At 39.7% G+C, this 13,626-nt stretch overlaps 2 protein-coding genes across 2 annotated transcripts in view; one reads left to right on the forward strand and one right to left on the reverse strand.

Moving 5' to 3' along the window:
• YBX3 (Y box binding protein 3) overlaps positions 1-3,859 on the forward strand; it is a gene marked incomplete at its 5' end in the record, with an annotated part of 21,293 nt that extends 17,434 nt beyond the window's left edge. The window contains 3 exons of the mRNA XM_009583677.1: positions 1,972-2,143; positions 2,787-2,887; positions 3,338-3,859. Coding sequence (XP_009581972.1) covers positions 1,972-2,143; positions 2,787-2,852 — 238 coding nt within the window. The remainder of the gene's footprint in view (positions 1-1,971; positions 2,144-2,786; positions 2,888-3,337) is intronic.
• Positions 3,860-10,973: 7,114 nt separating this feature from the next.
• SYCE3 (synaptonemal complex central element protein 3) lies at positions 10,974-12,501 on the reverse strand. The gene is made up of 2 exons (XM_009583676.1): positions 12,393-12,501; positions 10,974-11,303 (listed from the first exon to the last, which is right to left on the reverse strand). The coding sequence occupies exons 1-2, from the start codon at positions 12,499-12,501 to the stop codon at positions 11,134-11,136; spliced, it is 279 nt and encodes a 92-aa protein (XP_009581971.1). The 3' UTR covers positions 10,974-11,133.
• Between the last annotated feature and the right edge of the window lie 1,125 nt (positions 12,502-13,626).

Below are 13,626 nucleotides of genomic sequence, written 5' to 3' on the forward strand. Positions count from 1 at the left end.
GGTGGGTTGGACTAGATGACCTTTAAAGGTCCTTTCCAACCCAAACTATTCTACGATTCTGCTCTCAAGGAGCTGATTTGTGTTGATCTGCCATTTGCTCACTTGCTGCTCTTCATCTTGTCCTTGTCTTTCTATCAACTAGCTTAAGAGGTCAAGCTCCAACATTGAATTTAGATGAAATGGATGCAATCCCCACTTTTTTCATATGCATGTTTGTTCAAAAACAAACAGCAAGAAGTAAATAACAGTGAAAGAGCAACAAGAAGCTGAATTTCATAGGAATAACAAGATTGTCCTTAACTGTAATGACTACCTGTTCCATGCAAAATGGATCCATCCTTCTGGATGCTGGGTCTAGAACCACAAGCCTTCCACCTCTACTCTGAGCTTTTCTATCTGTGAATGTGTTAAAGTTGGCTCTCTTATCTAGGTTTGTGAGAAATGGGGTAATACTGATGCTGCTGCTTGTAGGGATCTGAGCAGAATAAATTTTATTCCTGAAAGTCTTCATTAGCATTGGTCAGGAATAGCACCACACCAAGTACAATGAGGCAGCTGAGCTTTTGCATGTCATGTGGGTGAATCACAAGCTGGATAATTTGCCTCTGGCTAATGGGAATTTATGCATTTCTGATGCATTTTTCCCTGTAAGAGAGATGATAGCTTACTGTATCCCATATGAGTGCAGAATGTTTCTGTTTGAGTTAACAGGTAGGTATTGCTTGCATTTACGTGCACTAAATCCAGTGACAGTAGTGCTTTTATGTTAATTCCTCTGGAAAAGCTAAATTGGTTTTTGGCATTGGATAGCTGTGGATTAGCTAAACCAGCTAACTAGAAAACTAGATAGTAGGCAGTGACTTTGTCATCAGTTTCAGCTGTGTTTTGACAGTTTATAAACATACTTTGTTTATACAAGAAATGGGATGACATGCTCTTGCATACTTCAGGAGCATGGACAAGCTTATAGAATCATAGAATATCTTGAGTTGGAAGGGACCCATAAGGATCGTTGAGTCCAACTCCCTGCTCCTTGTAGGACTACTTAAAACTAAACCAGATGACTAAGAGTATCGTCCAGATGCTCCTTGAACTCTTGACAGGCTTGGTGCTGTGACCACTTCCCTGGGGAGTCTGTTCCAGTGACCGACCACCCTCCTAATGTCCAATATGAACTTCCCCTGATGCCACTTCATTCCATTTTCTAGTGTCCTATCGCTGGTCACCAGGGAGAGGAGATCAGCACCTCCCTCTTTGCTGCCCCTCTTGAGGAAGTTGTAGACTGTAGTAGACCGTAGTTGTAGACTGTAGTAGACCGTAGTTGTAGACTGTAGTAGACCATATCTACACATTTGAGATGTGACCATACATTGTAGTTCCAAAGCAAAAGCCTCTCTGTCTTCTTTTGAATAACTAATCCCAGAGATCTTCCTGTGTCATTAATGTGTTAGTGCTAATGAGGTCCAGCTTGCCTAACTGAGATACATGCTACGCTTTCTTGTATGGTCAAGAGGGGCAACATAAGGCAAAGAGGGAAGATCCAGGAATGGTTTACAGGTGGAACTGCAATTCCCAGGGATCGCACCATTAATTATGAATAGGGCTGGACTGGTATTTAGCTAGTCCAAGGCCAACTTGGCAGAGTCAGCCTGTGTGGCCACTACTGCCTTGTTTCTTCTACTAGCCAGCTATTCAAATAGGCTAACTACCTATTTATTGTAGGACAGACAGCAGAATATGCTGATGTAGCTTCAGCAGTGAAGAGACACCCAGGTTGCTTGTCTAAACCCAATGAAATAGGTCTTTCCCTTCCAACTATATGCCAGCCGAATTCCAAAGGGATGGTTTGTTAGCATTGAAAATTGTTATAGATGGTACTTGGTTAGAGAGGTTCTTTCTGGGCTAAAATTATGGTAGTTGAACTTTCTTAGGCTTCTCTCATACTTAACACATGTTTCTCCCCATCTTTAGAGGGCCTCCACGTCCACGCCCTGCCCCAGTGGCTGGAGAGGCTGAAAACAAAGAGAACCATCATGAGGCCAATGCTATGAGTCAGCAGCCACTTCGTCGTGGGTATAGGCGCCCGTACAACTACCGGCGTCGACCTCGTCCACCCAATGCTCCAGCTCAGGATGGGAAAGAGGTAAGCACACTCCTGGCAAAATGTGGCAGAGACAGAGTTTTGATGGGGTGAGTGCTCAAGACCTTCTGTCCTGTGGGAGTTTTAACAAGTGTATTGGTGTGCTGGAGGAGTCTGGCCAAGTCCAAAGTGCTGATGGTTGAAAGTAGCTTGTTTCATTGCCTGTTCCTTGTGAACTTCTTTTGAGAATGTTATCTTAAATGGAACTAGCAGTGGGATAGGGATTGCTACTGGATAGTTCTTAATTGGGGTCAGACTGTAACAAATATTTTTGAAGTGGAGAGAAACAGTTGTGTTTTCCAGCTTCCTCAAACCTTCAGTCTGTATGTAGTATAAGAGAGAGATTTGAAAGCTCCAGATCCATTTCCTGAACTGCTTGAACCAGATGACTTCAGGGAACTGTTTGCAAACACAGATTTTTACCTTAATGAGGAAAGACTTTCTCATTCTGTATCTACTTGAGGTGGTCCCCTGACAGAATCTGCTGTGTAATACTTAATATATAGTATATTCCTATAGTTAATGTTTTCTGAGGATTTGTCTTCCTTGATTATTTTAAAACCTGGGTTATGCTGGTCCTACCACTGAACAGAGGAAGGATCTGGAGGTCAGTCTTTGCCTCTAATAAAGGTTTATTGTGTCTCAGACAAAGGTGACTGAAACACCTGCTGAAAATCCTGCTCCAGTGACCGAGCAGAGTGGTGCTGAGTAATGTCCGGCTCCCCAGGCACCTTTACCATCCTTCAGGTAAGGAATATAGATAGTTCCTGTTCTCCAACTGAAGCAGCATTGTGTATACTTCTAGGACTTGGACTCTGGCCACATCCCTTTATGTATGGCTAGATACTGTGGTAACTTCTGAGTGCTGTATAGGCAAACCAAGGAACTGCTTGCTGCTTTCTCTTCTTTCTCTCCTCTGCCTCCATGTCCATATTTGTCACAAAGTAAACTTTGCTTTATCGATCTGATTTTTTTTCAGGAAGATCTGTCTGGTCTATATAGCAATAGCATCTGCTGATGAATTAATGTTTTGCTTTAGGAAGATGCTATATTCTCAGCTTACAAATAGGATAAGCCAGTCATGCTTATCCTGTCTGTTATTATGATAACTCCCTCTCCACCTGACATCCCATCTCTTCAACAGGAAAATGAAACTTAAAGTAAATTGCAATTTTTAAAAATTTGGCTCTTCAACAGGTGTCCTAAAATACAACTCAAAAATAACACCAAAGAAACACTCAAGCAATAAATTGTCAACAGTGATAACAAAAGCAAAGATTTGAAACATCAGAACTTAAAAGAAAAAAATTTACCAGCAGCTGAGATCCAGGGAACGCCTGCAAGATAGATGCATGAAGAGAGAAAGAGAGCGAGATTCAGAAAGAGCAACCTCCCCAGTTTCAACAGCAACGGTGGGGAATTTTTTTTTTTTAGAATTTCACTGTTTCGCTAGTATTGAATTTTTCAATTTTTCTTTTGGTATCAAACCAAAAAGGGAAAAAAACCCAACCAAAGAACTGAAATTGAAACTGAATGCTTTTTTTATTGGATGCTGGTGCTAAACCTCCCAGGTGTGATGAGTTTTTTTTTTCTGTGCCAGTCCTGTTCACTGCAGGACATGGGGAGGAGAAACTTCCGCTTTCCTTGGTAAGATCTATTTGAAACTGCAGCATGGGTGACGTTCCTCACAAATAAAAGTGATTTCAACTACCAAAAAAATCGACTTTAGTGTGTTTCTTCATGTTTAGCTTTAAAATAATTCATTATTTTAATCTTGCTGCTTCAGCATTTATATGTGAAAATGAGAGCTGCCTCTTTAATATGTGTTGATGTATCTTGTCTAAAACCATGCTGGATGATACATGTGCATGGACATGGATAGGTTAGGTGGATCTACTTCAATCCAAAACAACTTCTGCAAAGAAATTATACAACAGAGCTACAACCTACACTGTCCTCTCTGCTTTTCTGGCTCAAATGGTGTTAATGGTAGGGTTTTTCTGTTACCTTCTTGTGGCAGGAGTTTGGGGGATTTGGAGTGGGTTACTAGTATATTATTTTCCCCATCTGTTTGCTATAGGCTTTTGTGTTTTGTAAATAGTAGAATCCAAGCTTCAAGACTCCTTGCTCAAAAAGACAAAGGTGGGCTTAGTAACTGCCACTTTATTCAAGCTTCTCTTCCAAATAATGGCAGTACATTTTATTAGCCTCTCTACTTTTCCTGACTTGAAACCAGTAAAATCTCTGTACCTGTGCCATCTTCTGTTAATGAGCAGAGTGCTTAACTGTCTTACTAATGTCTGTGTTTTTCTAATGTTCCTCCCTAAAACTTGGATGTCTTGCAAGTGTTATCAGTCTACTTGCAGCTGTTGAATATGGGTGCATTTCTTCAGTTATCTTGTCATGTCCTTCATTCTCTAGTTAACATTTCTCACGTTCCTGTCTTGCAGTTGCTGTTATCCAAACATTAGATAATGTTTGTTTCCTTAGAACACCTCTTTCTGTTCTTAGCTATGCAATCTTTACCCAGCCTTTACTGAATAACACTTCATGTAAAACCCCTTAGTCTGGAGCAACATTGTAACTACATTTGTAGGACTAAATGAGGGTAGAGAGATTCTTGGCAGGTACTTTCTGTCCTTGTCTCCTCTAGTTTCCCTATTCTTGCACACTATTAATAATTAAAAATTATGAGGTTCTCTGGAGACACTTTCTCATTACTCCTCTGGAAATGAGAAGTAGGGGGAGCGTAGGGGATAATTGTGCTCCAAAGCACTTTGCTTCCAGCTTCTGGGAAGGTGAGGAATGGCCCTTGCCTTTGCCTTGTGGGAGTAGAGGAAGGTTTAGTGATGCATGAGTTGCACTGCCCACAGCTGACTGCACTGGGGATTTCCTGCTTGCTTTTGCAATGAGTTGGAAACTTTTAATGAGGTGTGAAGTGAAAGCTACAGGCTTGGTTCAGGGAAGGAGAATGCTTCTGACTCCCTTGAGTACATACACTGCTGCATTCACTGCAAGCTCACGTAAGTGTAACCTGCTGTTGTAGCACTGGATCACTTACCCAGCAGTTCTCAAAGTATATTGATACAAGGATTGCTGTGAGACTGAGTTTCTGCACCAAATCTGGTAAGCTGTAGACTGGGAAAGATGTTGAGATGGACACAGTGGTATTCTAATGTCTTTCCTTGGAAGATGAAGAATATGGCTGTTTTGACACAGAACAAAATTTAATAAGGTGAGGCAAACATAAGTAATGCATCTTCTAAAAATTCTTAAGCAGGATCATCCTTAGTAGGCTTCAGTTTTGTCCAGAACTAAATCTATTTCAGGCAGATTGGGACAAGGTTGACAGTTACATTGTAATATAAACAGATGTAAGATATTCATGAATATTGAAACATTTATTGCAGAATTTTTCATAAACTATTTGAACTGCTTTCACTTGTTCAAAAGCAAGTGTTTTTTCTTAGTGAGATTTGACAGGCCAAACTGAATTTTCTTAATCTCTGCAAAAATGTAGGTCAGATTTGAGTCAGTTTAACAAAAGCATCTAACTAGTTATCTTTATTGTATGAAAGGAGAAGTTGAGGGAGAGATGCAAGTAGTGTCCTAGCGTCTAGTTTTTTCCTGTTATTTCAGTCCTACCTTTGTGGTAAGAAGAATCTTTGCATAAAACAAACTCATGACTGAGAACCCCCTTAATCCCTGAATTTACGAAAATATAGGCTCAACTCTAGCAAGTCTAAAGCACTTACTAAAACTAAATTTTAGATGTCTCAGGCTGGGCATGAATTGTTCCCATACTAGGTCACTTCTTCTCTTGTCAGCTGAACTTTGGCTGAAGAAATCAAAAACTGGTGCTCAATAGTGAGGGTCACTTCTCTTAGCAACTGTGGTGTTTGTGTACCTGTAAATAAGGCTATGGGTTATTTGCCTCAAGCAGAACTTTAGATGAGTGCTTAGTTTTAGTTTAGTGGTGTGAGGGGGTGTGTGTGTTCTGTGGGGTTTTTTTAAGACTTTTAGCTACAAGAATTTTGAATTTGCAGAGTAGTTAACATGCTTTTATACGTACTTGGAGCCATTGTTTTTGTGCTATGTTCATTCTCTCATTCCAGCATTCTTCCCTTTCATGGGCACTTATAATGGCTTACACTTGGAGCGGATTACACTTTTATAGTGTAATCATTTTACAATGTTTTCATAATACTCTGCCTGCCTGCCTGACTGTAACTGGGCTTTTTGCTTGTGAAGGCTGCTGTCTACTGTTACTTAGCCACAAAAATACTCCCTGTGGCTTGTGATCTTTTGAGGAGGATAAAGAAGGGAAGAAGAAAGTTCTGTAGGCCTTTGTGTACTGTTTCATTTAAACATAGTAGTCTTGCAATGACAAGATATTCACCGATTCAGAGAAATATGTATTCTGTAAACTTCTGCACTGAGCAATATTATATCCATATGCAGCCCTTCCTACCCACTTCCATGGGAGTACTGTACACAGGTACAACAAATGCCTTGGAAGTGAAGCACTTTCTGCTGCAGTTGGAAAAACTTTGGAAATAAAGCCTGTGCTGCATAGAACTTGACTTCACAGCCCTTATGGCAAGCAGGGGCATGCGCTTGAGACTTCCCCCAGAGAATACTAGAATGAACTTGCATGTGACCGGGATAGCAAGAGTTGTAACGACCCTAATAGCTCTAGAACAGTGGTTTTCAAACTCTTCAATTTGTAGATCCATGGAAACTTCTACTGAAGATGGAAAACTACGCAATTCTGACAGTTATTTGTTGGGGCTTTTTAGAAAGTCTGTGTGTAGATCCTGAGTTCAAAGCTGCGGCCTTAGATGTTACTATCCTTTCTGCTGGTTTGGCTTTTTGGAGAACCAGCTAGCCTTCAGCATCACTGTTACTCTGTAGACAGAAAGTATCTGTTGAGATGTTCAGTCATATTTGGGGAAGAAACAGCGCATGAGCCAAAGCAGCAGTGAGACCCTTAGTCAAGCGTAAAGGAGATGAGAAAGTTTTGGAGGCAGTTCAAGTGGCAGCTTGAACTCTTCATTTTGTGCTGTTGATGATAGTAGAGCAACATAGCTGTCATTTGATTTTGAGTTTTAGAGCTAGACAATGATGCACTGAGCAGAAAATTGATCCTGATGACTTAGTACCACCAGGTGATGAAATGAATAATTCTAATTTTGAAACAATTTATGCCAACAAGTAAAACAACTAGTATGGATTTTCTTCTTGACCTTTCTGAGATAGCCTGAATTGGGGCTATAATAATCAAGAACTGGAAAGCACTAGTATTAAATGAAATAAATACTCTAAACAGAACTCTAGACCACGTTCTGACAAGGATCGAGATGCCTAAGTGGACATGTGAAATGTCCACAGCCCCTTCTCAGTTTTACACTGGAGAGAAGGGCACTGTTTCAACCATCAGAATTTCCCAGGAGGCTGTTAGCTAAGTCTCATCTGTTTCTTGGTAAGAAACTGTTAATGGAAACTCTAAACAGTGTTGAGAATCCAGGCAGCTCTGATGAGTGCTGTAGCACCTGAGCCGCTAGACAAAAAGCGGCCGCAGGACACCTTGCACACCTCTGTTTTATGGGCTGTTTACATTCAGAAGAGGAATGTGCTTTGAGCTATGCCATTGCAGGCTGTTTGGGCCAGACAACGTATGGCTGAGTTTGATGGCTCTTGGATAGTTCACTCTTTGGCATCCAACTCTCGCCTTGTGGTCAGGTTAAGTACATAACTAAGATCAGTCAATTTTGTTGTGACAAGGACAGCAAAAGCGTTGCAGTGTTAAACACCAGAGCATCTACTAGGTTTTTAAGGGTCGAGTCCGTAACCTCTTTGCTAAGCTTCACACACTTCTTGATTAAAGCTGATATCCAATGGTGGAAATAAGACTTGGCCTATCTACTCATGCAAAACGAACCAGAATGAATACAGATTCTGGTACCTGCCCAGGTACCAAGGAAAAAAAAAAACCAACAAAAAACATTTCAACTGATTTGTGACATGCTTATTAAGTGTTACTTAGTAGAAGCTAAGGAATGAATAACTAAGGAAAGAGAATTCCTTACTGCAGTATTTGGGCATACAGATTGGCAGTGCACCCGTGCCAACTTCTCTTGCTTCTGTAGCTGTTTTGCAGAAGCACGCTTTGCCTTAAATACAGTACAGGAAGCACCTGTGAGTAACTGCCATACAGGCTCAGATCACAAAAGCGGAGTTCACTGAGAGTGAACATAAAGCTAAACTGCTGCTGACGCTTTTCATTACAGAAATCTATGGTGATGGGTGATTAAGGGATGTCAACCCAGCAATCTGGATTACTGTTACAGTTTTAAGTTACGTGAGCACTAGATGGGGCTGTTGCTCCACATACTTTTTACCGAAAATTTACATGACACACCCCCGTGACAGGAAATCAAGGTGTTTCAATGTGGACTATCTGGTTTCTGCTGCAAGCCTAAAGCATCCACCTGGGATGAAATGTGATAGATGGTGAGATGCATGAAACAAAACTCAAAATCCTCTCAATATAAAAAATAAAAGCAGAAAGCCAACCTAAAATAAACACAAATTATTTTAGTAGTAAAGGAAAAGTATAATCATCTTGCTGTATATTTTCTCAAGGAATATGCACTGTTCCTACACTGGTGCATATCCCTAACTGTCCTCCGGTTATCATCACACAGCTGGGAAGAAAATCTTGGGAAGAAAGAGGCAGACCCAGCCTACTCAGCCAGCCAGACTCCCCAGGCAGAGTACGTGCTGTGCTCCTAGCTGCAACCTGCAGTTCTCTCTTCCCAACTTCTGTCCCTTTGGCTCATCACTGTTAGGTGTTTGTGGTCACATACATGAGAACTTTCAGGAGCAAGAAAAAGGGTAGCAGAGACGACAAATGTTCACAGGTATCCCCAACGCCCCTCCTGCGAACTCATGCTGTTCCTTCACAGCGGGGTGACCTGCTACCTCAGTGTAAGCACCTGTCCTTGAGACTAAATTGGTGCCCGACGGTTAATAGGCTATCATTTGTCTGCTTTTTGGCGAGGAGAAAATTAAGGTGCTCTTAATGCCATCTGTTGATGGTGCTGTAATGCCTTCTGTCTCAGCGGTTGTACAGAAAAAAAAAATCCATTTTCCAAAATTCGGAAAGGAAAAGTTGTAAAGTGATGAGACTTGAGGACTGAAAAAAATGTTACCAGATGCCTCCTCTCCTTACAGCTACACTCTCTGGAGATACACAGAATTCTGACAGACTCACTTATTGTAGCCTTCCAATCACAGGAAATAGGATTCAACTTTACATAAATGATACAACTTCGCTGAACGTCACATTTAATTCATTAAAAGATATATTTTTAGAAGTGTGGGGTTTGAGCAGTATTTTCTACTCTGAATGGGACTCCTGGATTCAAAATAATCTTTTTTTTTTTTTTAAACACTGGCCACTTGGTTTAAATGTCTAAATGAAAACTGAGCTTTCTGGAAAACCTACAGTCAATCTATACTTAGCACTTCATGGCCAAAAGGTCACACAAAATCACAAAATTCAGTACATTCCTACACAAGCTGTTAAAGACAGTGCCTCTTCAAAAAATTTCGTTTTTAATACAGAATTAAAGAGTGAAGACAATGTAGTCCAAGGTACCAAAGTGACAACATGCCATTAAAAATCCTCCAGAGATTAATCAAAGTGTAAGTTTCCTCATGCTGCTCTGCCATTTTGCCCTACCTTGGCTGGAATGAAGACCTACCCACTGGAAAGTCAAGAGTAGAGTTCAAAGTTTATGTTCTTTACCGTTTGTACTTCTAGAAACACTTGGTAGCATTGGAAAAAAAAAAAGTGAAATTACTTACATATTTTTCTCTTCAGTGGGATAAACATTCTGTCTGTGAATCGAGATCAACCAGTCTTAAGAGAATACATAGTCTAAAAATTAGCAAACTTTTGACAGATCATTTAGATGTGATTTAAATCATTAAATGCCTCTTCAAAGGAGATGGAGATGCTCTCACTTGCTACATGGTACTTACTTTCTAGTTAAACGAGACTGATTTTAATGAAAGGGAAGATCCTTCTCCTCAAAACTTGTACTGACTTCCATCTCAGATAAAATACTCATTAACGGCAAGCCACAAGGTGGTGCTCTTAATCCACATCTTGCCTACAAAAGTGTTTTTTTTTTTCCTATTCCTTTTTTAATATTGCACAGTAGGAACACACGGAGAAAGCATGTTTTATAACATGGTTAATTTGGTTTCTGCAGCAATCCCACAGACTACACCACACACAGTGCAGTCTACAATGGTAAACAATTTTTTCTTAAATGAGACATGCTACCTTCAGAGGGTTTGAGAAGAACAATCTTTCTGGGAAAACCAGTCCAAAGAAATGGTTAAAAATCCAAGGAAACAAAATGAAACAACTACAGAAGAGCTATCTGAATAATAAAATTCTGTAACTAAACATCTAGTTGGCAATCCCACATCAAACTAACTCAATCTATCTGCAAATCTAGAATTTCACCTGTTTTTCATTTGGAAAAAAAGTAACTCTTCAGTTTTCCTTGAAAGGCATGTGCTGGTGCAATATCACTGCGACAGTCCACTGCTTCCCCCCCCCCATTTGTTCAGGTGTCAAAGAATTCCACGTATACTGACGACGGAATGAGTGTGATCTTCCAGGAAGAAAGACACAGAAGGCATGTAAATTGTGTATGCACACACACTGCAGGGATTACTGATGAGCGTAATAAAAATAGACACATTGTTACCTTTTATCTTCAACAATATAAATATATATATATATGTGTAATCCCATTAAAATACTTCCATAGATGTATACACATAAGTAGTTCTTAGCAAGATGAAAGCCAATCCATTTTCCACAGTGTCTGTGAAACCTCCACAGCTGGAAAACAAAAAGACTGGAGTGATTTTCCCAGGGATGTAGTTCTGCCAGCATGACTGAATTCAATTTATTCCTTTTTTTGCTCTTCACCTTTAGATTCCATTAGCACCTCTTGCCATTTCTTTTCCATCTCTTCTTTGCAACTCAGGAAGGCATCTTCCAAACGCCTCATGGAGTTGGCCAGGTCTGGGTTGGTACGTATGACTACCATGTCATATGCCATCCAGGTTGCCTGCACTACAAACCCAACAGATACTACTAAGCCAGGAATTTTGGCTAAATAAAAGCATGTGATTCAGTAAATGAATAAAGGACATGAATTATTATCAGTTCAGATCTTATGTCAGAGAAGGCTTGCTGTAAAATAAAGTGGAAACTGCCCACAGTAATACTCAAGATTAAATAAAAGACTGTTCAGTATTACTTCTTTATAAATGTCTCAAAATACTTCAGAATGGAAGTATACTGATGTAAATTACAAAAGGGAGATAGACACTTTATCTAAAAATTACAACAAAACAGGTAATCAAAAAGAAAGGTTCAACAGACTGTTCTAAAATAAATGAATCAAAGAATCCTCTTTCCAGGCCAGTTACAGTCAGGAGGCTTGTGTTAGGTGAGGAAGAGTAAGATCAAGGAGGCTGCAGCATAGAGATGAAAGGTTTTAAGAACAACCTAAATAATGAAATTATTTTGAAATAGCGAGTATCTGATAGAGCAAATAGTTTTAGCACTTACTTCATATGTCCCTTTTGTTTTACCATAAATTGACTGTAGTTTTCTCAACGGCACTCATAAATTGTGTTTAATTACAAATAGTTTAATTAACAGTTTCCATCTATTCTTGTTAATTGCACAGAGTTTCAGATAGAATTGTTGCAGAACATGGAGAAGAACATGCAGTCCTCTCCATACATACAGGACTAAGATTAAATTTGCAGAGGAGTCTTTATTCTAGCTGAGGAATTAAACATGTCATGCACTGACCTGAAAGGTACTATGTATCCCACCATTTTTCAGAATTAAATCTCATTTTACGTACTATGTTTTAGTAATTGTACATTATATACTTTAGTATTATTTTTGTTTTCAACCAGCACTCTGAACTGAGCATCCATCACCTATTTTCAATTCTGAGCCATCTGAAACTTCTGGATTTCTCCCAAGCTTTCTCCCAATTAAGAACATTAGGGCATTAGTTGATGACGATTGTTTCCACTTACATTTCTATCACACGGAAGTTTACAGCAATAAATATAAATAATAAATCTTCAGTCTCTTTACTCTAGTAGACAAATCTGTATCACTCTTAATAAAGACCTGTACCTGTTAGTTTTTCCATTTCCTCCAGAAGTTTTTCTAAGTCCCTGTTCAGGTCCTCCACCATCTTTACCATGTTATCATAGTTTCCTTCCTGAGGTTCTGATTCGGCCATCTACAAGGAAACGAGGAATTTCGTACTTTATTTTACTTTGAAGTCAGTTGATTTTCACAGTTGAGAGAAAGTAACATTGCAATAAATTTAAAAAAAAAACAGTATGTGTATAAATATTCAATTTACATGTGAATTCATTAAGAATCTGACCTTGAAGTTACTGGTCATCACCTGTATGCTGCATACTATTTTCAACCCATTTTGAAATTAATTTATGTAGAAACAGTTACACTCAAATATGCTTTGTTTGTGCCAAATAAAGATTTTGGTATTGGTAATAACAAAGATCATTGTGTCAAACACTTCATTAGAAAATTTTATCTATTATCCTGTAACAGTTGTCTTCAAGCTTCTCTCCCAAATACTCTAACATAGGGCAATTCCTAATTTTCAAAGTTAGTTGTAAAATCCCCATTTATATCCAGTATTTCACACTTGCATGCTACAGCCGGGTAACTACATACAGTGAGTTCTGTCACCATGTAAGCAGCTAAGTGCTTATGATTTATTAACCTCTGCTTAAGTTGTAGGTAGTAAAATTTCAGGAAGTAAAAATGCTTGGGGCAAAAATGTAGATTTAGAAGCCCAGCTTACACAATTAAAAGTTTCAGAACCTTGATATTAACTGAAAATGTGATACACAGCCTTGCCTTTTATTTCCTTTTCTGAAAACCACCGATAGATGGGATGAAACTATGAAGGAGACGGAAGAGCTTCACTGTAGTGACTATACACATCACACAGCAGGCATAGTTTTTGTCAACTTTCCTTTTTTATATATGATTTCTCAAACTCAGTTAGTGGGTATCCATTTCCCGTTTTTTATTGCCGATAAATGTGGAAGGAATGCAACAGTTTATAACGGCTTTACAACATTTTAAACCAATGCCATGCCTCACCAAGACGCTGGGTGTTCAAGGGTCGCTTCACACAACCAATTTCATGAGGTTACCGTGTGCCGGCAAACCCTTTACCCCAGACACCTTAAAGAGCCCAAACCCCTTGTTGTACCACGGCGGGCACGCTTTAACTTCCCACCAAGAAGCCGGGGGACGGCTGGGCCGAGCCCGAGGGCCGTTTGAGGAGCCGCCCTCAGAGGGTGGCCGTTGCCCGCCTGTAACCAGC

The sequence above is a fragment of the Fulmarus glacialis genome, unplaced genomic scaffold (genome assembly GCF_000690835.1).
Source record: "Fulmarus glacialis isolate BGI_N327 unplaced genomic scaffold, ASM69083v1 scaffold11588, whole genome shotgun sequence".
Classification (NCBI taxonomy): Eukaryota; Metazoa; Chordata; class Aves; order Procellariiformes; family Procellariidae; genus Fulmarus; species Fulmarus glacialis.

What these genes read in the sequence shown, in the direction of transcription:
- SYCE3 (XM_009583676.1), bottom strand. Translation starts at nt 12,501, where the DNA reads ATGGCCGAATCAGAACCTCAGGAAGGAAACTATGATAACATGGTAAAG. An exon ending in GGAAATGGAAAAACTAACAG is followed by an intron (nt 11,304 to 12,392) that starts GTACAGGTCTTT and finishes TTGGGTTTGTAG; the next exon opens with TGCAGGCAACCTGGATGGCA.